This window comes from Bombina bombina, chromosome 2 (genome assembly GCF_027579735.1).
Source record: "Bombina bombina isolate aBomBom1 chromosome 2, aBomBom1.pri, whole genome shotgun sequence".
Taxonomy (NCBI): Eukaryota; Metazoa; Chordata; class Amphibia; order Anura; family Bombinatoridae; genus Bombina; species Bombina bombina.
The window spans coordinates 341445493-341467591 of NC_069500.1; the positions used below are offsets into that span (position 1 = coordinate 341445493).

Sequence of the window (22099 nt, forward strand, 5' to 3'; positions counted from 1 at the left end):
AAGGGAATATGGGATCACATTTTTTCAGTATTTTTTATTCAGGAATACTATTTATAAGGGTTTTAATACTTCACTGTATGCCATTTTAGGTTTTAAGAACTCTGCTTCAGAGTTTGTTATGCTGAGGCAGATTTGAGACTACAACATTTGCTTGCACTTGCAAGAGCTCTTTCACTTTATATCTCTGAAAGACCTTGGGGCTATAACAACTCGGCTCTAAAGATTTTATGCTGATGTAGCTTTGTATTTACAGCACTGACTTGCTCTTGCGAGAGCCCATATTTTTATTATTTTGTTTCTGTATATACTTGACACTTTACACAAATTTTTTCTTGAAAGCAGCTCCAGCGATTCCCCCTCCTGCCGCTCGTCACTTCATACGTCAGCAATGACGAATATGGCATCCTCCAATCACAGCTTCCCCCCCCCCCCAGGGGAATCATTGCCTGAGGCAACGCCGTGTTTGGAGAAAGCCGGATTCGTAATTTTTGACATATGAAGAAGCTTGCGACGGGCGGTGGAAGCTTTCAAGATTAAAAGGTAAGTATTTTAACAAAACGATTGAAATGTAAAGTTTGATGAATGAAAGGGCCCCTGTTTTTAATAGGGTTTTTAAAAACCGGGCACTGATTCATCAAACTTGACATTCACTCTAAGTGTCTGGTATTTTTCTAGCTTCTTACTATTTCTGATACTCTAGGATTAGACTTCTAGTTTAGCTTTGAAATTGCTCTATGGGTCATATTATGCATTCTACCTAATACTGCTTTTCTTCTAAAGGAATCTGTCCTCCTCCTGTTGCACTGTACAAGGGAGTTTTCCAGAGTTTGCTCCAGGATCTAATGATTTTGTGCGCTAAATAATTTATGTAGTTTGGGAGTTTATACCTCCTCAATGTAAGCACAAATACTATTAAATGGTACTTATCCTACAGTTGGATTTTCTGCTTCTCAAAGGATCAGACTAGTTAAAGGGACATAAAACAGGTTGGGATCTGTGCATATCCTAAAAGGGCTAATAAATAAACATTGTTTGCATTAAAATATTGTTTAAAAATTGCTGGCAAGTATTTTAAAATAATTTTCAAAAATAAGCAAAATGAATGACATAGCTAAGATGCCTGGAGAAGCCAACTCCACCCCCCTTATTAGTGTTTAGACACAGGCATTGTATTTCAACTGAGTTCACAGCTTTTAGGTATGCATCAGATAATCCCTATTCACTTTTGCATTCTACTAAAACAACATTAGATATAGATACAGTCATAGAAGGAAATGTGTGGGGGAGTTAGAACTTTACCATTCAGAAACTAAAAAGAAAGGGTTAATGGCGAGGCACTGAAATTTGCAGGTAAAGTAATTAAAGTACATATTATTATATTTTGTTTCTATCTTAACTTGTTTTATGTTCCTTTAAAGGGATACTAAACCACATTTTTTTCTCTTTCATGATTCGGATAGAGCATGCAATTTTAAGCAACTTTCTAATTTACTCCTATTATGAATTTTTCTTCTTTCTCTTGGTATCTTTATTTGAAAAGCCAGAATGAGAGCTAAGGAGCCAGCCAATTTTAGGTTCAGCACCTGGGTATCACTTGCTGATTGGTGGCTAAATGTATTGAGCATGCAATTTTAAGCAACTTTCTAATTTACTCCTATTATGAATTTTTCTTCTTTCTCTTGGTATCTTTATTTGAAAAGCCAGAATGAGAGCTAAGGAGCCGGCCAATTTTAGGTTCAGCACCTGGGTATCGCTTGCTGATTGGTGGCTAAATGTAGCCACTAATCAGCAAGCGCTATCCAGGGTTCTGCACCAAAAATGGGACGGCTCCTAAGCTTTCATTCCTGCTTTTTCAAATAAAGATACCAAGAGAACGAAGAAAATGTGATAATAGTAGTAAATTAGACAGTTGCTTAAAATTGCATGCTCTATCTAAATCTGAAAAGAAAGAAAATTGGTTTAGTATTCCTTTAAGGATGTTACATAAATATCAGACTTTGAAACCTCACTTATATTTCTGAAGGTAAGATGATTTAAGATAATCTGGAGTCTATTACTGATCAGTTCAGAGATTACCTCTTTAAAGCAACAATATTGTTTTACTGTTGTGTTTATATTAATTTGCAGAGTAAGGTTCCTTTGTTGGTCTTGTATTTATTTGTGTACTTCTTGGAGTATACAGAAATTTGTCCCCACTACCTTACATTTAACAGTTTAATGCTGCTCTTGTCGCTAAAGGAATCTGTCCTTCCTCTGTTTCCTCAATACGAGGGAGTGCTCCAGATTTTGCTCCAGGATTTAAATGTTTGTGCACTCTGTAGTTGTGGCGGCTGTGCTTTCTCCAAGTATTTGAAAAAGTTATATCTCTGAAAGTCATCCTAAATTTACATTATCAGGTTCTTCTGCATTATCAGAGATAAAAACACCTTGATGCCCTTATCGTTTTTAAACTCGGGCACCTCAGGTTGCTTTCTGATGGTGTTTTTATGATGATCAGGAGTCTTTTACTGATCAGGACACAGAGTCTACCTCTATTATATTTGAGCATGAACATCTTTATTTAATTATTTTCTTAGAGGTTTTACTGTATGTACTTTAGATGTCCAAGATCATAAATCATCTGAGAAAAAAACCTTCCAAACAACTGGATTTAATTTCACAAGAGGGTTTTTTCTGTTCCTAGGGCTCGTATTAAAATAATTTTCAGAGTGACCCAAACCTGGTAAATTTCTACTATAAATTGAATAGGATGTTTCCTTTGCCAGCTTCTAATGTAGAGCTTTGGGGAAACTTTTCCAATGGCGGATGGTGCTATTTTGCTTTTGCCAAATGCACTACTACTTCAGGATCCATATGGACATGAAATTGATAACGTTTCATTGTAAGGCCTATGTTACTTAATTTTTTTTTCTGGCGGCACTTCTAGTTTGCACCTCATTTTACCTGCTTTGTCCTTTCCTACCTTTCTACTTCTTCTCCTTGACTATATGTCAGACTAGAGTTCCAGAGAAGTAGGAGGGATTAAGTGCTAGGAAAGCTTTGGGAATCTTTGCCTCCTCCTAGTGACCAGGAGTTGACTCCCAGGAGTAATGGACTCTCACCACCATGAAAGAAAATAATTTATTAGCTAAACCTAAATTTTGCTTTTATGTCGAAAGCAGGTCTTAGCGCTTGTGTACAAGGATATTTCATATTCCATAATAATTTAACTCCTTCCCTTTTAGTGTGCTCTAAATATGCCTACTTAACCCTTTATTGTTAGTGTTATTACATATTACTATGTATTTTATAACACTTGTTTGTGTGCTTTTCTCTGTTTTTCTTTCTCTTTCTGTTATATATGTTTAACAGGGAGCAAATTGTAACTTTAAAGGGGAGATCTATGGACCACTTTTCTACTGGCATTAAATGTGTGCTTTGCAAAATTGTTTCAATGTATCCCCAGCCCAATTATGCAATCCTTGTATGGTCCATATTACACATTTTTGACAGGTTACTCCTGTCAGGGGCACTGTCCCCCTCCCATGAGTACTTCTAAAGGTGATCAAATTGATTTCTCACCTGGATTCAAGGAATATTAACGCTCTATAATTTCTGCGGTGTTGGCATCTATGCCTCCCCTAGGCAAGCGTACAAGTAATATAAGTAAGAGGGTAATATTTCTATGGATTTCAGTCTTTCCCGTTTCTATCACAGGGCGAAAAGGCAACAGATATTGATGATTTTGATATCTCTTCTGATCGGGAGTTTTTATCTAGCAGTTATGATCCCTTACTAGATCAGGCATCAGAGAGTGCACCTTCAGTCTTTATTATGTGAGGTTTTACTGACACTAGGTGTTCAGGAATAAGTATTGTCTGAGGTAAAGTCTGTGAAACAATCCTTCATCTAAGCCCTAAGAGGTGTTTTCCTATTCCAGAGGCGATTTCTGAAGTAATTCATAGGAATGGAACAAATCAGGCTTTCTTTTTGTACCTTACACAAAATTAAAAATATGTTTTTGTTTACAAGAAAGGGTCCAAATGGAACACCACTTAGAAGAACGACAACTAGGAGGTAGATGTTGGATCCCAATAAAAACATGGCCTAAAATTTTCCAAAACTACCCTATAAATGAAGTGTTCCAAACATGAAAAACCATCCCTAATTTGTCAAACCCTATCTCAATGCTACCCTCCCCACTTACACCCATTCTATTAAAACGAAACCTTACCATTTCATGAACATTTCAGACATACCAACGACATCGTACTAAACAATGCATTACCTGTTCACACAGTATTACCTGGAAACAACCTAAAAGCTAAAGCAGAATTAATTGAAAATTACCCAGAGATGTTAAAAAAAAAAAAAAATGTTCAGTTATCTCCAGACAGACAGACTCCCATTTGAAATCTTATGTTCAGGGAACCTCATTAATAGAGGCACATTATCACTGACAATTTATTAACACCTATGCCATCACAATTACCCTTATATCCTAATGCCTGGTCCCGTGATCTCATGTCACAGCTATCTAGAATGGAATGGAATAATATATTCCAAGAAAATGCCAAGGCATCCATCTCAGCTTCAGTCCTAGAAACTAATTATTATATATTAATGAGGTGGTATTTAACCCCAAATAGAATCAAAGCAATCTTCCCTAACTCAAGAGATAAGTGCGGGAGAGATTGTGGAGAAAAAGGCACTTTTATACATATTTGGTGGTCGTGCCCAATAATATCAAAATTCTGGTCCTTTGTGATAGACTAGATAAATAAATTACTTTCAAAGCTTATTCCTTTAGATCCTACTATCATTGTTCTCCACAAGCCTATTCCCAAACTAACCAAAACTCACAAGAATGCTTTACTTATTCTTCTCAGTAGCGCCAAAAAAATTATTCCCAGATACTGGAAGCAAAAGATAGCCCCCTCCATCTCAGAATGGCACTCCCAGGTCAAGTCTACAATTTTACTAGAAAAACTACACTACCCATTAATAGACCAGATGGACTTAAACTTTAGCATAGCTGCCATCTTAAACATTGATATATAAGGTTGGGATACTGTATCTACATGCAAGTTCATATGACTATTTTACATTGACAAGTTACAAACATGACCTAAACGCAGAAGATGTCATAATATTTATTATTAATAGATGTTGTTTAGTTTTTACATTGTTTCATATTTCCAATGATCATTCAGTATTCACTGAAGAGCACAAGCTTCTTTGAGGATACTAGACTCATGAACTCCATGTCACCTTAAATGGATTACTATGGACTGCTACATTTCAGCTATGAGATTAATCCTTGATATGATATATTTGAGTATGTATAGCTATCCTCGCATATTTGTATTGTATTGGAAATTATTGAATAAAATAAAATATAAAAAAAAACTAAAAAAGTATAAAACTTTATTAAAGGGATATGAAACAGTATGTTGTATAAAAAGGATTAACTTAATAGAAATCATTGCAATATGTATTATTCATTATTTTAAATAAATGTTACCTTTAAAAAAAAAAAACACACACAAAAACTTTGCCTGCTTACGTTACAGCTTTGGTACCCACAAGTGATGATATGATGCTACAAGAGTGAGAGAAAACTAGATTAACACATATAGAGAAAGCAATCTCTTTACACTCAAAGTAGAGCCATACCTCCTTGGCACACACTTAATTTCACAAAAATGCATCTAAGAGCTGTTTTATGGTTAAATCCCTTTATCCTTCCTTTTTCCAAATAGGTTCTTGTTTTGCTATCGATAAACTGACTCAAGCAGGAATGGGAGAGAGGCATATGTAGGGTTATGTAGGGGTGAAAGTTCCTAAACCCTTAGACTTCTGAGATATGTTTTCATCTTCTGCTGTGATTATAGGGCATATACACACAATATTTATATGGGTCTACTTTGAGTGTAAAGAACTGATTTATCGGTAAGAATAAATCCGATTTTAGTTAAAGTGTCATATATATATATATATATATATATATATATAATTTCTTTTTATTATGAACTTCTAACAATGGCTTCTGGTGGAAGGGTGTTAGTGGAGATGACAGTTTTTGGTTTGAAAATATTCTATAACTGTCCTGTTTACAAATAGATGGAAGTTCCAGCTATAGATTGATTGATTATTATGAAAAAAATGTGCATGTAAAAATTATTTTTAATCTTTTATTGCTGTTTAAAAGTCATATGATTATGCAAATTGCTGTAATATTTGTATCTTTCTTTATTCAGGAAATCTGATGTGGACTACAGATTTAGCTGCAGTCATAAAGGAGCTGCTCTTCCATCTCCTAGCTGAACTTCTTCGTAAAGTTCATCATTTAGAGCAGAAGAAGAATCCCGCAGGACTTTCCTCCTCCATAGCTCTTCAATTAAATCCCTGTCTGGCTATGCTCATGGCTGTACAAACCGAGCTACGAAAATTGTATGATGAGGAAACTCAAAACTGGGCATCTGGGAATACATGTAGTAGTTCTGTCCCTGGAATTAGTGAGCAAGGAAGATTTTCAACTTATTTCCATGCTCTAATGGAGGTTTGTTTAGCAGTGGCAGAGGTCACGTTACCTATAAATATGAGTTCAGCAGTGAGTGTGATGTCATCAACAAATGCCACAAACTTAAGTGACTCCTCCTCCTCCTCTTCATCTTCTCCTGGACAAACACCACAAAGTCCAAGTCTGCTTTCAAAGAGAAAAAAGGTGAAGATCAAACGAGAGAAGGCAGCTTCTGTGAAGCGTTCATCTTCTCGAGGAACTGAGAGTGACACTGCTATGCTTAGTATTGGAGGAAGCAAACCTGAGGACATGTTATGGTTCCACAGAGCACTCACCTTGCTAATGATTCTTCGACACCTGACTAATAAGGACCCTCAAGGGCTGGGAGTTACTAATGATGCCATAGCTGATGCAAGTCAGGCATTAGTTGGTCCTACTGCTCATAGCCGCTTACTTGTTATTTCTGGCATTCCTACTCATCTAGAGGAATCAGTTGTTAGAAATGCAATTAGAAAAGCATGCAATGCTCATGGAGGTGTATTTAAAGATGAAATTTACATCCCTCTGCAGGAAATAGAGATGCCAATACCGAAAGAACGGCTAGAAGGAGCTGAATGTAAAACAGAAGTAGAGAAACCCCCTTTGCTTCCCAGCACTGATAATATGGATATCAGCAGTTCAAGCAGTGTGACCCCTGCAGTCAGTGTCACTGCCTCTGCCTCCACAAGCCAGGCCTCCTTATGCAGCTCTCAGGGAGTTTCAAAGACCACCAGTGAAGCATCCGTTGAGCAGTTAGCACCAGAACTTGCTGTGCCATTAAATGTTCTTGAGCCGCATGGGGTGTCTAGCCAAGAGAGTCTGGACCTCTCTATGTGCAGTACTGGAAGTATGGGTAGTCTGGGCAGCCTTGTGGAACAGCTTGACAATGTTGAAACCTCATCTTTGTCTGATGTAGGCTCCATGTACACAGTTACATCACTGGACAATCATATGATGATGCCTCGTCCAATCAAAGGCTTTGCAGTAGTAGAGGTAATTTTCATGGGTGTAGTTGGTATATTATTTTAAAATGAATGTATTACAAAAATGTTAGCAATTGTTTCTATGTCTTTAGTAAATATTCAAAACCCCTAATCTCATTATAGAATCTTTTTATATTTGTTAAAGTTTTTGGAAACTCTTCATTCATTCTCTAAAGCTCTCTGGTCTGTTGAGATTCTATTAGATGCATTGTCAGTATTAAGAGGCCTCTCAGGGATTGTTTTAAAGGCAATTTTTGCCTTGGGACATGTGTATCATCTTAAGGGATCTCACAAATATGCTTACTGTTAGGGAGAGACACCTTATGTTATAATATTCAACGAAATAAGCTGATGATTTCTATCCATGACGGCAAGTTTTTGAGAATCAGGCCCTTGTATGAAAGGCTGAGACATATATACAGTGCAGAATGTGTGGAGTGAGGCAACATTAAAACATAATGAATAATAACTTGCACGCATGCACATCCTGATTTAGACCATACAACAAAAACTATTCTAAAAAATGGTACTGCTATAAGATTGTTATAGCTGGTAGACCGTTCAGCTCATTTGGAACATGTGAATGGTGATTTCAGCACAACATTTATCTATAGTCAGCGCTGCAGAATATGTTGGCGCTCTACAAATACCTGATAATAATAATATAGTGAATGTTTTTTTTTTAAAGAACTTAAATTTATTTGGAAAGCTATGTAATGAACTGGTAGATTCATTTTAAAACATTAATTCTACTATCACATTCAATTCAGCATTAACACTATTTCTTTCTAATGACATGGTGAGTCCACGGAATCTTCAATTAATGTTGGGAATATCACCCCTGGCCAGCAGGAGGAGGCAAAGAGCACCACAGCAAAACTGTTAAGTATCACTTCCCTTCCCACAACGCCCAGTCATATCTTTGCCTGCATTGCAAGGAGGAGGTCAATTTTCGGTGTCTGAAAAGAAGTTTACTTCAATCAAGATTTTATTATTTTAAAGCAGAGTAGGTTTGCTCTGACTTTCCTTAGGTCTAGCCGTACCCCACGTCAGTCTCTTCAGTAGGGCAGTGGTGGCTTTTAAGCAGTTGGGAACTCGTAAGGTACAATCCTCACTGCGTTTTCTCAACAGATTTGCTGCCCTATTCAGAAAACCTGAGTAAGTTTACTCAGATCTTTCTTTCTCCACAGGTCCATGTGAAAAGTGGCATCCTCTCAAACCGGGTGAACTGTCGTTCCTACGGAGCTAGTTGATGTGTTGTAACCCGCTCTTTATAATAGTCTTTATTTTGAGACCTATTGTGTTTTGTATCAATGGCACCCAGGTCTGACTTGTTTTTTAAAAGCTAAACGGCAGGATGAGGCACGAGGTAAAAACATCTGCGCTTCATCTCCATGCCGTTCTCATGGTCCCGCCGCCTCCTTCTTCTGAAACGGAGCGCCGCCATTTCCTTTCTTGCTGAGTGCAGTTTCTGACTCCACCTCGTTCTCTGACTGAGAACAGAGCGGAGTGTTTTTTCTGCTGGTATCGGGAGTTTAAGGCTGAGATGAATCAGAGGTACAGCTTTTGGCAATCAGTACTGCCTGGAAACAGTACAGCCACAGTACAGTCTTAAGTCCGTCCTAAATACTCTGGATTAGTAGTAATGGGTCTGTTTGGAGTGTCTCATAATACCATCTTAGACTACTTGCCCTAAATTCAGTATTAGTGTATTTGCATACCCAGATTGTTTGAACCTTTAAAGTTTTTATAAATATAGACGTTCTGTAATTCAAGACTTTCTTTCTCTTAAAGAGACAGTACAGTTTTCTCCCTTATGAATAAGGGGTTATTAAAATATTATTTTTATATTTGTACTATCTGATTTGTTACTAGGAACAAATAATATGGTTTTTGAGAGGATGTGTGTTTTATAGAGACACATCTGTTTCTCATATAGCAGATATTTTTCAATTTTCTGTATTGCATGTTTAGCTTATCACATGTACAGAAAGGGGGGGTTGCCCTTTGATATTTATTAGCTCTCCACGTCCCAAGCCTCTATGGCATCATATGCAGTGCCCTGCGGTTTTTCTCAATCTCCTGGAGGAGTGTATTTGCATACAGAATTTGGAAGCTCAAGTATTTTCTGTGGTATCTGCGGCTTGGTCTGTTTTCCTTTTCTACAGGAAAAATGCAAGAGGACATTTAAAGTCTCATAATAGGGTTTCTGCTCCACTGCTGCTACGCAGGTTTGTCTTCTTCTAAGATAAGGAGGATTCATCGGTAGTCTCTGAGGGTGAACTCTCAGATCTGGACAGTATAATTCCTTCATCTGTTGCTGAAGTGGTATCCTTCAGATGTATGCTTCAACACCTCGTGATAGGTTATAGGAGGTTTTAGCTACTTGGATGACACAGATCCCCTGACGATGTCAACTCTTTTGAGTTTGTGAATTTTGAGTCTAGGTTTTTTCCTTTCTATGTGGAAGTGTCCTAGACGTGCTATATATATTCATAAAGAAACAAGGGATATTTTTCTCTCAGTCTCACGTCCTCCGTGGATTTCATTTTGCTGACTCCATTGAAATGCAAGGTGTCTTTAGTAGGAAGCATTCTACTATAGCTCAGAGAACTTAGATCCCTGTGGAGGTTAGCTAACTCCTTTCCGGATCCATGGATAGAAGCTGGAGGTTTAATTGTTTCATTTAGAACAATTCTGGTCTTATTACACTTGCTGTTCTAACCTGCCAGGTTTTGTGGTTGCATGTCAGCCGAGAGGCCTACCTGTAGCTTAATGGTACAGTCAAGGTTTTTTCAGTTCTTGCTGGTTCAATATTTTATGTTTCCTCCATATCCGTACTTCTGGCGTATACTTTATAGAATGACAGCCATAATTTTCCTCTGACTTTTTGGGAGAAAAGAGGTTTTTCTAACACACGCCAGAGCGTAAAACCTCAGGAAAGTTTTTCTTTTCATCTTTCGACAGGATCAGTCAAGTCTTTTGAAGTCCTACCTAAGATTTTCTCCCTAGGGCAGATTTCTCCTGCTAGAGTATCTGTGGACCAAGTATGAGGAGAGGCATTCCTTGAACTGGGTTCAGGACCTTCTTTTGTGGGAGTGATAGTTCCATTCACAGTCTGGGAACGGGATCTGGGTATTTACTTCAAGTAACTCAAGGTTTTGACCTTTGAAGTAGTATATTTTCGTCTTTGGTTTATAAGGGCCTGTTCTTAACAAGCATAAACCTGAAGGATTTTTTTTTTGTTCCCTTGATAAGGATTTTCTCAACTCCTGAGAAAGACTTTTAGGTCTTGGGGTATCGCAAGAATGTTTTTCCGGACAATATTTGGTTCAGGTGCCATCCTTCCTTTGAGCAATTTCTCTTTTAGAGACCTTGTTAATCTTCTTTCCCATGGATTGGAATGAATCTGGGAAAGCGTTCCCTTGTTACACATTCTAGGGTGATTTAATGGAATCCCACTTCCGCCTGAATCTGGGAGGTTAAGTAGGGCCAGGCCTGGTCAGTACCAGGATGGGAGCTCACCTGGTAGCACCAGGTGTGGTTGACTTGGTCCTTATTAGATTCTTTATCCAGAGACAATGTCTCTCAGAGGTCATATAATTTAGGAATTATTCCTTCTTGTTTCTCTGCAGTCTAATGTCCAGCCATCAGCAAGCTCTAGTGGTCCGGTAGATAATTTAGCCATCTTGCAATCAAGAGGTTGGGAGTTGAGATCTAGCTGCAGTTGTTTTTCCTTCACTTTTCAGTGACTCGATGTATGGAGGGATCCAGGGACATAATTTCCTTTGCTGTTTTCCGTTAAATGGAGAACATTCGGATTTGTCTCAGAGGATAGTTCTAATTCAGCAAGGCTCTTAGTGGTCTTTCAGGAATATCCGTCTCAGGGCGCGTGCTTCTAGAGACACCCTGGGTGATGTGACCACGGACGCCAAACTGCTGGGCTGGTAAGCAGTCTGGGTTCTGTTAAGGCACGTGGAGTATGGTCTCGGATGTGTCTGCTCTCTTTAACATCTTGGAGTTGAGACCGGACTATATCACCCCTATGGTTTATATCAACTACCAGGGAGGAACTTGGAGTTCCCTAGTTGGTAGGAGGTGTTTTGGATTGTTCAGTGTGCGGAAGCTCACATTTGCTATCTATCTGCCATCCTCATTCCAGGAGTGGACAACTGGGAAGAGGTTTTTCTGATTGAACAGACTTTTCATCCCGGGAGTGGGAACTCCATCCGGAGGTATTCTCCAGTTTAACTCTCAGATGGGGCATGCTGGAACTGGATTTGATGGAGTGCCAAGTTTTCAAGGTACGTTTCTAGGTCAATGGATCCACTTGCCGCTCTGATAGATGCTCTGGCAGTTCTTTGGAATTTCAGGATGGCATAGCTGTTTCCTCTGTTTGCTCTTTTTCCAGGAGTCGTTGTTTGTATCAAACAGGAGAGAGTGTCAGAGATTCTAATAGCCCCTGCGTGGCCTCGCAGGAGCTGGTATGCAGACGTAGCAGAGATGTTGTCTATTCCGCCTGGTAAACCGTTTCTGAGGAAGGACCTTCGGGTTCACGGTCCCTTCTTTCATCCAAATCTCGTTTATTTTTAAGCATGACTGATTGGAGATTGAACGCTTATTTCTTTCTTAGCGTGGTTTTCTGAGTAGTCGTGAGACTATGATTTAGGCTCCAAAGACTGTTACTAGTAAGATTTACTATAAGATAGGCGTAACTATCTTTATTGGTGTAAGTCTAAAGGATATTCTTTGAGTAAGGTCAGGATCCCAAGGATCTTATCTTTAACTTTGAGAAGGGTTTTCTGCTTTATCTTTCCGCTGCAGAAGCGTGTGGTGGATATGCCGGATGTACAATCCTTTTGTTAGGCCCTGGTCAGAATCAGGCCTGTATTTAATTCAGTTGCTCCACCTTGGAGCCTATACCTTGTTCTTAAGGTTTTACTGCAGGCTTCGTTTGAGCCTATGCATTTTATAGATATCAAGTTTTTATCTTAGAAGGTTTTGTTTCTGACTGTTATTACTTCTGCTCAGAGGGTTTCTGAGCTCTCAGCTTTGCAGTGTGATTCTCCTTTTCTCATTTTTCATGCAGACAAGGCAGTTCTCCGTACCAAGTTTGGTTTTCTTCCTAATGTTTTTGCGGACAGAAGTATTGTTCAGGAATTTGTTGTTCCTTTTTCCTGTCCTAATCCTTCTTTTCATAAGGAACGTTTGTTACACATCTTAGACGTGTAGGCTCTTAAATTCTATCTGGAGTCTACAAAGGAATTTTGTCAGTCTCCTGCATTGTTTGTTTGCTTTTCTGGAAAAAGTAAGGTCAGATAGCTACTGTTATTTCTCTTCTTTCTGGTTGAGAAGTATTAGGCATATGAGACTGCTGCACAGCAGCCCCCTGAAAGAATCACAACTCATTCCAATAGGGCTGTTTCTTCTTCTTGGGCCTTCAAGAATGAGGCCTCTGTGAAACAGATTTGCAAGACTGCGACTTGGTTTTCTTTGCACTTTCTTTATTCTAAATTCTAAAAGTTTGATATTTTTGCCTCAGCTGAGGCTTCCTTTGGGAGAAAGGTTCTTCAAGCAGTGGTGCCTTCTGTTTAGGTTACCTGTCTTGTCCCTCCCTAATCATCTGTGCCTTCTAGCTTGGGTATTGATTTCCAACAGTAATTGATGATTCCGTGGACTCATCGTGTTTTTAGAAAGAAAGCAAAATTTATGCTTACCTGATAAATGTATTTATTTCTTGACAAAGTGAGTCCACGACCCACCCTTATTTCCAGACAGTTTTTTTATATAAATCTCAGGCACCTCTGCACCTTGTGTTATTTCCTTTCTCTCCTTTTCCTTCGGTCGAATGACTGGGGGTTGTGGGAAGGGAAGTGATACTTAATAGCTTTGCTGTGGTGCTCTTTGCCTCCTCCTGCTAGCCAGGGGTGATATTCCGAACAGTCATTGATGAATCCGTGGACTCACCGTGTCAAGAAATAAATACATTTATCAGGTAAGCATAAATTTTGATTTTTATTTAAAGGGACATTAATGTAAATTTTGTACAGATGGGAGCGTGCCTGCATTGTGGGCAATAGCTAGGGCGTTAGGCTCTTTAGGGGTTCTGCGCCTAAGAGAGGGTAACCGTTTTACCCTATTTTACAGGTTCGTTCTCGAGCCAAAATTGAGAAAATCCGCGCCAGTCTATTCAACAGCAGTGATTTGATTGGATTGTCAAGTCTTGATGGGGAAGATGAGCTGATGGAAATGTCTACTGAAGAGATTCTGACAGTCTCCACTGTAAACCAGAGCTTGTTTGATACTCAGGGGATCCCGGGCCTGGGAGATTATTTTAATGAAAAAACCATGAAAGGTAATAAACTGGAAAGATGGGTCAGTCATCTGCTATTTGTTTAAAAGGTACATTGTAGTGTAAAAATAAAAAATGTCCTTTGCAAGAGTTGAACATGTAGTTAAAATTGTGCTCACAGGTGGACACAATGCATTGCTACTCTTGATTAACCCCTGCACCCTTGAAAAGGTTATTTTTAAAAATAAAATGCATTAATAGAATAGAGGTATTTTATTTTTAAACTTAAATGTCATTTGTATTTCTTTCATGTAATTGGCAAGAGTCCATGAGCTAGTGACGTATGGGATATACAATCCTACCAGGAGGGGCAAAGTTTCCCAAACCTCAAAATGCCTATAAATACACCCCTCACCACACCCACAATTCAATTTTACAAACTTTGGTGGTGAAGTAAGTTTGTGCTAAGATTTCTACGTTGATATGCGCTTCTCAGCATTTTGAAGCCTGATTCCTCTCAGAGTACAGTGAATGTCAGAGGGACGTGAAGAGAGTATCACCTATTGAATGCAATGGTTTTCCTCACAGGAGATCTATTTCATAGGCTCTCTGTTATCGGTCGTAGAGATTCATCTCCTACCTCCCTTTTCAGATCAACGATATACTCTCATATTCCATTACCTCTACTGATAACCGCTTCAGTACTGGTTTGGCTATCTGCTATATGTGGATGGGTAAGTATGTTTTCATTACTTAAGACACTCTCAGCTATGGTTTGGCACTTTATGTATTTTATAAAGTTCTAAATGTATGTATTGTACTTATATTTGCCAAGATTCAGGTTTTCAGTATATTTCCTTTTGCAGACTGTCAGCTTCATATCTGTGAAAAATTTCTTTCTTTCCTGGGGTATAGTTTCTTTTTCAAATTGGCTGTCTTTTAAATTCGTGGGCAGAATTAGGCTCATGAGGGTGCAAAATGCTAAAGTATATTGCGTCATTCTTGGCGGCGAGATTTTTTTTTTGTGCGAAAGTTACATTTGTTGACGCAAATTCGTCATTTCCGGCGTCTTAGTCGACGCCTAGTCCTTCACAAGGTTGCGTCTTCTGTGACGCGAGTGTGTCATTTCCGGACGTTTTTGGCGCCAAAAAATATTTTTCTGTTTGTGCTGTGCGTCATACTTGGTGCCAAATATTTTCATTATTTAAGACCTCATTCCTAGATGCCTCTTTGCCTTTTTTCAGAGGGCTATGCTGTTTGCTTTTTTTCCCATTCCTGAAACTGCCATATAAGGAAATTGATAATTTTGCTTTATATGTTGTTTTTTTCTCTTACATTTGCAAGATGTCTCAATCTAATCCTGTCTCAGAAATCACTGTTGGAACCCTGCTGCCTGATAACAGTTCTACCAAAGCTAAGTGCATTTGTTGTAAACTTATGGAGATTATATCTCCAGCTGTGGTTTGTAATAGTTGTCATGATAAACTTTTACATGCAGAGAATGTATCCATCAGTAGTAATTCATTACCTGTTGCTGTTCCGTCAACATCTAATGCACAAGATATACCTGTAAATTTAAAATAATTTATTTCTGATTCTATTCAGAAGGTTTTGTCTGCGATCCCGCCTTTTAATAAACATAAAAGGTCTTTTAAAACTTCTCATAAGGTTGATGAAATTTCAAATGACCGGCAACATGCTAAATTATCCTTCTCTGATGAGGCTATATCTGGTTCAGAAGATCCTGCCTCAGATATTGACCCTGATAAATCTTCTTATTTAATTAAAATGGAGTATATTCGTTCTTTGTTAAAAGAAGTGTTGATTACATTGGATATGGAGGAAACTAGTCCTCTTGATATTAAAACTAGTAAACATTTAAATTCTGTTTATAAACCTCCTGTGGTTATTCCAGAGGTTTTTCCAGTTCCCGATGCTATTTCTGATATGATTTCTAAGGAATGGAATAGGCCTGGTACTTCTTTTATTCCTTCTTCAAGGTTTAAAAAATTGTATCCTTTGCCAGCAGTTACTTTAGAGTTTTGAGAAAAGATCCCCAAAGTGGATGGGGCTATCTCTACTCTGGCTAAACGTACTACTATTCCTACGGAAGATAGTACTTCTTTTAAAGATCCTTTAGATAGGAAACTTGAATCTTATCTAAGGAAAGTCTATATTCAGGTCATCTTCTCAGGCCTGCAATTTCTTTGACTGATGTTGCAACTGCTTCAACTTTTTGGTTGGAAACTTTATCGCAACAAGTATTGGATCCTGATTTGTCTAACATTAACTTGATTCAACATGCTAATAATTTTATTTGTGATGCCATTTTTTATATCAAATCTATGTCTTTAGCTATTTTAGCTAGATGAGCTTTGTGGCTTAAATCTTGGAATGCTGACATGACTTCTAAGTCCAGATTGCTATCTCTTTCTTTCCAATGTAATAAGTTATTTGGTTCTCAGTTGGATTCAATAATTTCAACTGTCACTGGGGGGAAGGGAGTTTTTTTGCCTCAGGATAAAAGACCTAAGGGTAAATCTAAAGTTTCTAACCGTTTTCATTCCTTTCGACAAAATAAGGAACAGAAACCTAATCCTTCCTCCAAGGAATCTGTTTCCAATTGGAAGCCTTCCGCAAATTGGAATAAATCCAAGCCATTTAAGAGATCAAAGCCAGCCCCCAAGTCCACATGAAGGTGCGGCCCTCATTCCAGCTCAGCTAGTAGGGGGCAGATTAATATTTTTCAAAGATGTTTGGACCATTTCGGTCCAGAATCAATGGATTCAGAGTATTGTCTCTCAGAGGTACAGAATAGGATTCAGAGTAAGACCACTTGTGAGAAGATTTTTTCTCTCACGCATCCCAGCAAACCCAGTAAAGGCTCAGACTTTCCTGAAGTGTGTTTCAGACCTGGAGTTATCAGGGGTAATCATGCCAGTTCAGTTTCAGGAACAGGGTCTGGGGTTTTATTCAAATCTATTCATTGTCCCAAAGAAAGAAAATTCATTTAGACCAGTTTTGTATCTAAAAATTTTGAATCGATATGTAAGAGTACCAACTTTTAAAATGGTGACTATAAGGACTATTCTGCCTTTTGTTCAGCAAGGGCATTATATGTCAACAATAGACTTACATGATGCGTATCTTCATATTTCGATTCATCCAGATCACTATCAGTTCCTGAGATTCTCTTTTCTAGACAAGCATTACCAATTTGTTGCTCTTCCTTTTGGCCTAGCGACAGCTCCAAGAATCTTTTCAAAGGTTCTAGGTGCACTACTCTCTGTAATCAGAGAGCGGGGTATTGCGGTGTTTCCTTATTTGGACAAAATCTTGGTACTTGCTCAGTCTTTACGTTCTGCAGAATCTCACACAAATCAACTATTGTTGTTTCTTCAAAGACATGGTTGGAGGATCAATTTACCAAAAAGTTCTTTGATTCCTCAGACAAGGGTAACCTTTTTAGGTTTCCAGATAGATTCAGTGTCCATGACTTTGTCTCTAACAGACAAGAGACGTTTGAAATTGGTTGCAGCCTGTCGGAACCTTCAGTCTCAGTCATTCCCTTCAGTAGCTATGTGCATGGAAGTTTTAGGTCTCATGACTGCAGCATCGGACGCAATCCCCTTTGCTCGTTTTCATATGAAACCTCTCCAGCTTTGTATGCTGAACCAATGGTGCAGGGATTATACAAGGATATCACAATTAATATCCTTAAATCCCAATGTTCGACTATCTCTGACTTGGTGGTTAGATTGTTCTAGGGACCTCTTTCGTTCGTCCAACCTGGACTGTGATCACAACAGATGCGAGTCTTTCAGGTTGGGGTGCTGTTTGAGAATCTCTGACAGCACAAGGGGTTTGGAAATCTCGAGGCGAGATTTTTGTAACTCCATGCGATTCTCAGGGCTCTTCAGTTTTGGCCTTTGTTGAAGAGAGAACCGTTCATTTGTTTTCAGACAGACAATATCACAACTGTGGCATATGTCAATCATCAGGGTGGGACTCACAGTCCTCAAGCTATGAAAGAAGTATCTTGGATACTTGTTTGGGCGGAATTCATCTCCTGTCTAATTTCTGCGGTTCATATCCCAGGTATAGACAATTGAGAAGCGGATTATCTCAGTTTTCAGACTTTACATCCGGGAGAGTGGTCTCTCCACCCAGATGTGTTTTCTCAAGTTGTTCAGATGTGGGGTCTTCCAGAAATAGATCTGATGGCATCTCATCTAAACAAGAAACTTCCCAGGTACCTGTCCAGGTCCAGAGATCCTCGGGCGGAAGCAGTGGATGCATCGACACTTCCTTGGTGTTATCAACCTGCTTATATTTTCCCGCCTCTAGTTCTTCTTCCAAGAGTGATCTCTAAAATCATCATGGTGCAATCGTTTGTGCTGCTGGTGGCTCCAGCATGGGCTCACAGGTTTTGGTGATCTTGTTCGGATGTCCAGTTGCCAACCTTGGCCACTTCCATTAAGGCCGGACCTTCTATCTCAAGGTCCGTTTTTACATCAGGATCTCAAATCATTAAATTTGAAGGTATGGATATTGAACACTTAGTGCTTAGTCATAGAGGTTTTTCTGACTCTGTGATTAATACTATTTTGCAGGCTCGTAAATCTGTTTCTAGAAAGATTTATTATCGAGTTTGGAAGACTTACATTTCATGGTGTTTCTCTCATAAATTATCTTGGCATTCTTTTAGAATTCCTAGAATTTTACAGTTTCTTCAGGATGGTTTGGATGAAGGTTTGTCTGCAAGTTCCTTGAAAGGACAAATCTCTCTTTCTGTCTTATTTCACAGAAAGATTGCTAAACTTCCTGATATTCATTGTTTTGTGCAGGCTCTGGTTCGTATCAAGCCTGTCATTAAATCAATCTCTCCTCCTTGGAGTCTTAATTTGGTTTTGAAGGCTTTACAGGCTCCTCCATTTAAGCCTATGCATTCTTTGGACATTAAAATACTTTCTTGGAAAGTTTTGTTTCTTTTTGCCATCTCTTCTGCTAGAAGAGTTTCTGAATTATCCTCTCTTGTGAATCTCCTTTTCTGATTTTTTATCAGGATAAGGCAGTTTTTGCGGACTTCATTTAAATTCTTACCTAAGGTTGTGAATTCTAACAACATTAATAACTAAATTGTTGTCGTTTTCATTGTGTCCTAATCCTAAGAATTCTTTGGAGAGATCTTTACATTCTTTGGATGTGGTGAGAGCTCTGAAATATTATGTTGAAGCTACTAAAGATTTCAGGAAGACTTCTAGTCTATTTGTTATCTTTTCTGGTTCCAGGAAAGGTCAGAAGGCTTCTGCTGTTTCCTTGACTTCGTGGTTAAAGCTTTTGATTCATCAAGCTTATTTGGAGTCTGGTCAAGCCCCGCCTCAGAGACTTACAGCTCATTCTACTAGATCAATCTCCACTTCGTGGGCTTTTAAGAATGAAGCTTCAGTTGATCAGATTTGCAAAGCTGCAACTTGGTCTTCTTTGCATACATTTACTAAATTCTACCATTTTGATGCATTTGCTTCTTCGGAAGCAGTTTTTGGTAGAACAGTTCTTCAGGCAGCTGTTTCAGTTTGATTCTTCTGCTTCTAAATTTAAAAAAATTTCCTTTCATTTATGAGAATAAACTTATATTTTGGGTTGTGGATTAATTTTTTTTCAGCGGAAAATGGCTGTTTTTATCCCTCCCTCTCTAGTGATTTGTGTGGAGTTCCACATCTTGGGTATTGCTATTCCATACGTCACTAGCTCATGGACTCTTGCCAATTACATGAAAGAAAATATAATTTATGTAAGAACTTACCTAATAAACTCATTTCTTTCATATTGGCAAGAGTCCATGAGACCCACCCTTTTTATGGTGGTTATGATTTTTTTGTATAAAGCACAATTATTTCCAAATTCCTTTGTTGATGCTTTTTACTCCTTTCTTTATTACCCCACTACTTGGCTATTCGTTAAACTGAATTGTGGGTGTGGTGAGGGGTGTATTTATAGGCATTTTGAGGTTTGGGAAACTTTGCCCCTCCTGGTAGGATTGTATATCCCATACGCCACTAGCTCATCGACTCTTGCCAATATGAAAGAAATTAATTTATCAGGTAAGTTCTTACATAAATTATGTTTTTAAAAGAACATGGTAGTGAATGCATGTGACTATAACATATTGAATGCAAGTAATATACTGAAAACAAGCACAGAGTTGTAAAACTTCACTTTTATTCATTAACTTCCATTAAAACATGGTAACAGGACACTGTATAAAAGTAAATCCAGAATCTGCTGCAAGCCTAACTGACACGTTTCGGCATCAGCCGTAATCATTGTTTTGGATTTCTTTTGTAAAATAATGATGGTCCACAGTCCTCCATAACATATGAGATATATTTCCTGCCACTAGGAGGAGGTCAAGAACCTATATCAGAGCTTAAAATCCCTCCCATCTCTCTCTTAGTTTTGTTCTTGGCCTCGTAGGAGAAGATTGAGAATAGAGGTGTTTCCAGCTACTTTCTTATGGATTTAAATTTGGGAGCTCAGTAAATTATCATTTACAAAAAAAAGACAGAAGAGAAACTTCACAGCAGCAGAATGATACAGAGACATAGGAATACCCTGTTATGTGCGCAGTATTTCCCTTTGGGACTTTAGCCATAACTACCCTCAGGTGTCGCTGGGACTCGTCCTTAGCCTCCCCCTGAGGGGCACAGGTATTCCTTCGGCAATCCTCTGCAGTACCCGTACCTGCACTGGATGAGCTCTCTACTGGATACTGCTGCAGCTGCATTGACAAGTATTTGGCATGCCTTGTAGGCCAGTGGTGAGGTGCTGCTTAAGGTAAGTGCCTTTACACAGCACACACACAGCCCAGAGGCTATTTGTAGGTTCTCTGACACAGGTAGAGCATAGCCAGGGGACTTAGCTTGCTGTCCACATGACATCATTTTTTCTTCTTTTTTTTTTTAGGTCCCTACCTACCCTATTCTTAGCAGGGACATACCCATGTAATACGGTTGCCCTTCACAGCCCTCTAGCAGCACTTGGCATATTTTTATGGCACTTTTTAAAAAATAGGTGCCTGGCCCTTTAAGAAATCCGCTAACTGCTCAGTGCAGTTAGCGATTTAATAGAGGGCACTTAGGTTAGGCAGGCAAGCATATGTTTATGAGAGATATGTATTTAGTATGCTTGGTGCACTTGTTATAATTTTATTTCTCTCAAAATTGCTCCCTCAGTTTCCCAGGCTTTCCTATTCTCTCAGGAGCTTTTAGTATGCAAAACACAGCTTAGGAAATTTTGATGAGTAAATCACACTTGCCCTTGCAGGAGCTGCCAGGGAATTACTTGGGTAATTGTCTGCAGCCTGGGAGTATATAATGGAGTTTCAATCAATATGTTAAAGGGGTTATTAAGCTTAGTGTAGAGTGTTATCTACCAATTTGATTGTTTATTTGTATTTCTGGTGTGTCTACATACCCTGCCATTACACGCTATGGAACAAAATGAATCTGTCCCCCCACTAATATTAACACATTAGAGGAATTATTTACTAATAACCCTCCCTATAAATACATTACATTTGTTTTACGATGCTAGGTCAATACACTCTGTGAAATCTATTTACCTAAAATTGTGCATGTAATTCAACCACAGCCTTTTACTTCCTCTAAGGAATTATATACTGTCTATGTTTCTCAGGAACTACACATTTTACCCCTGAATATAAGAATTGCTAGCAATGCTATGGCAGCATATTTTGTGGCTATTATTGTTGTTTTATACTCTTATTATAATCTCTGCTGATAAAACACTACATGCTGTAATATACAGAGGGGTAATTACTTGTTCTTAAGGGTTCAGATTTGATAACATCCTCTATGCAGGTTGATTTTGCAAAGACCTTTAGGCAGCTGTACACCTCAGCACATTCTTAAGTGATCTAAAGTGTAAACCAATTTTCTATAATATGTGCATTTATATATTGTACTGAACATAATGACATATGGTGCAATTATTATTTTTTATAACTATCTTTGCTATCAATACTTGTATAAGTACATAGAGCATTGTAATCCCAGGGGATGTAAACAGATAGTTTTCTTATGGCAGTCTTCATTTTCTATACTGTTGTACATTTTATGCCTTTTGGAATGTTATTTGCAGTGATGTACTTCATGTTCTGTTCTGTTATGTACACTACTATTATATGAAAAAATCCTGTTGGAACAAAAGAAAGAGGCGCCACATAGAATAATATTGTCTGCACGGAGGACAAACGAAAGA

General features: G+C 38.5%; 1 protein-coding gene across 1 annotated transcript in view; it reads left to right on the top strand.

The window, feature by feature from the left end:
• Positions 1-22099, top strand: part of HECTD4 (HECT domain E3 ubiquitin protein ligase 4) — a 666929-nt gene that overhangs the window by 540887 nt on the left and 103943 nt on the right. Inside the window, exons 57-58 of the mRNA XM_053699752.1 lie at positions 6240-7534; positions 13672-13879. Coding sequence (XP_053555727.1) covers positions 6240-7534; positions 13672-13879 — 1503 coding nt within the window. The remainder of the gene's footprint in view (positions 1-6239; positions 7535-13671; positions 13880-22099) is intronic.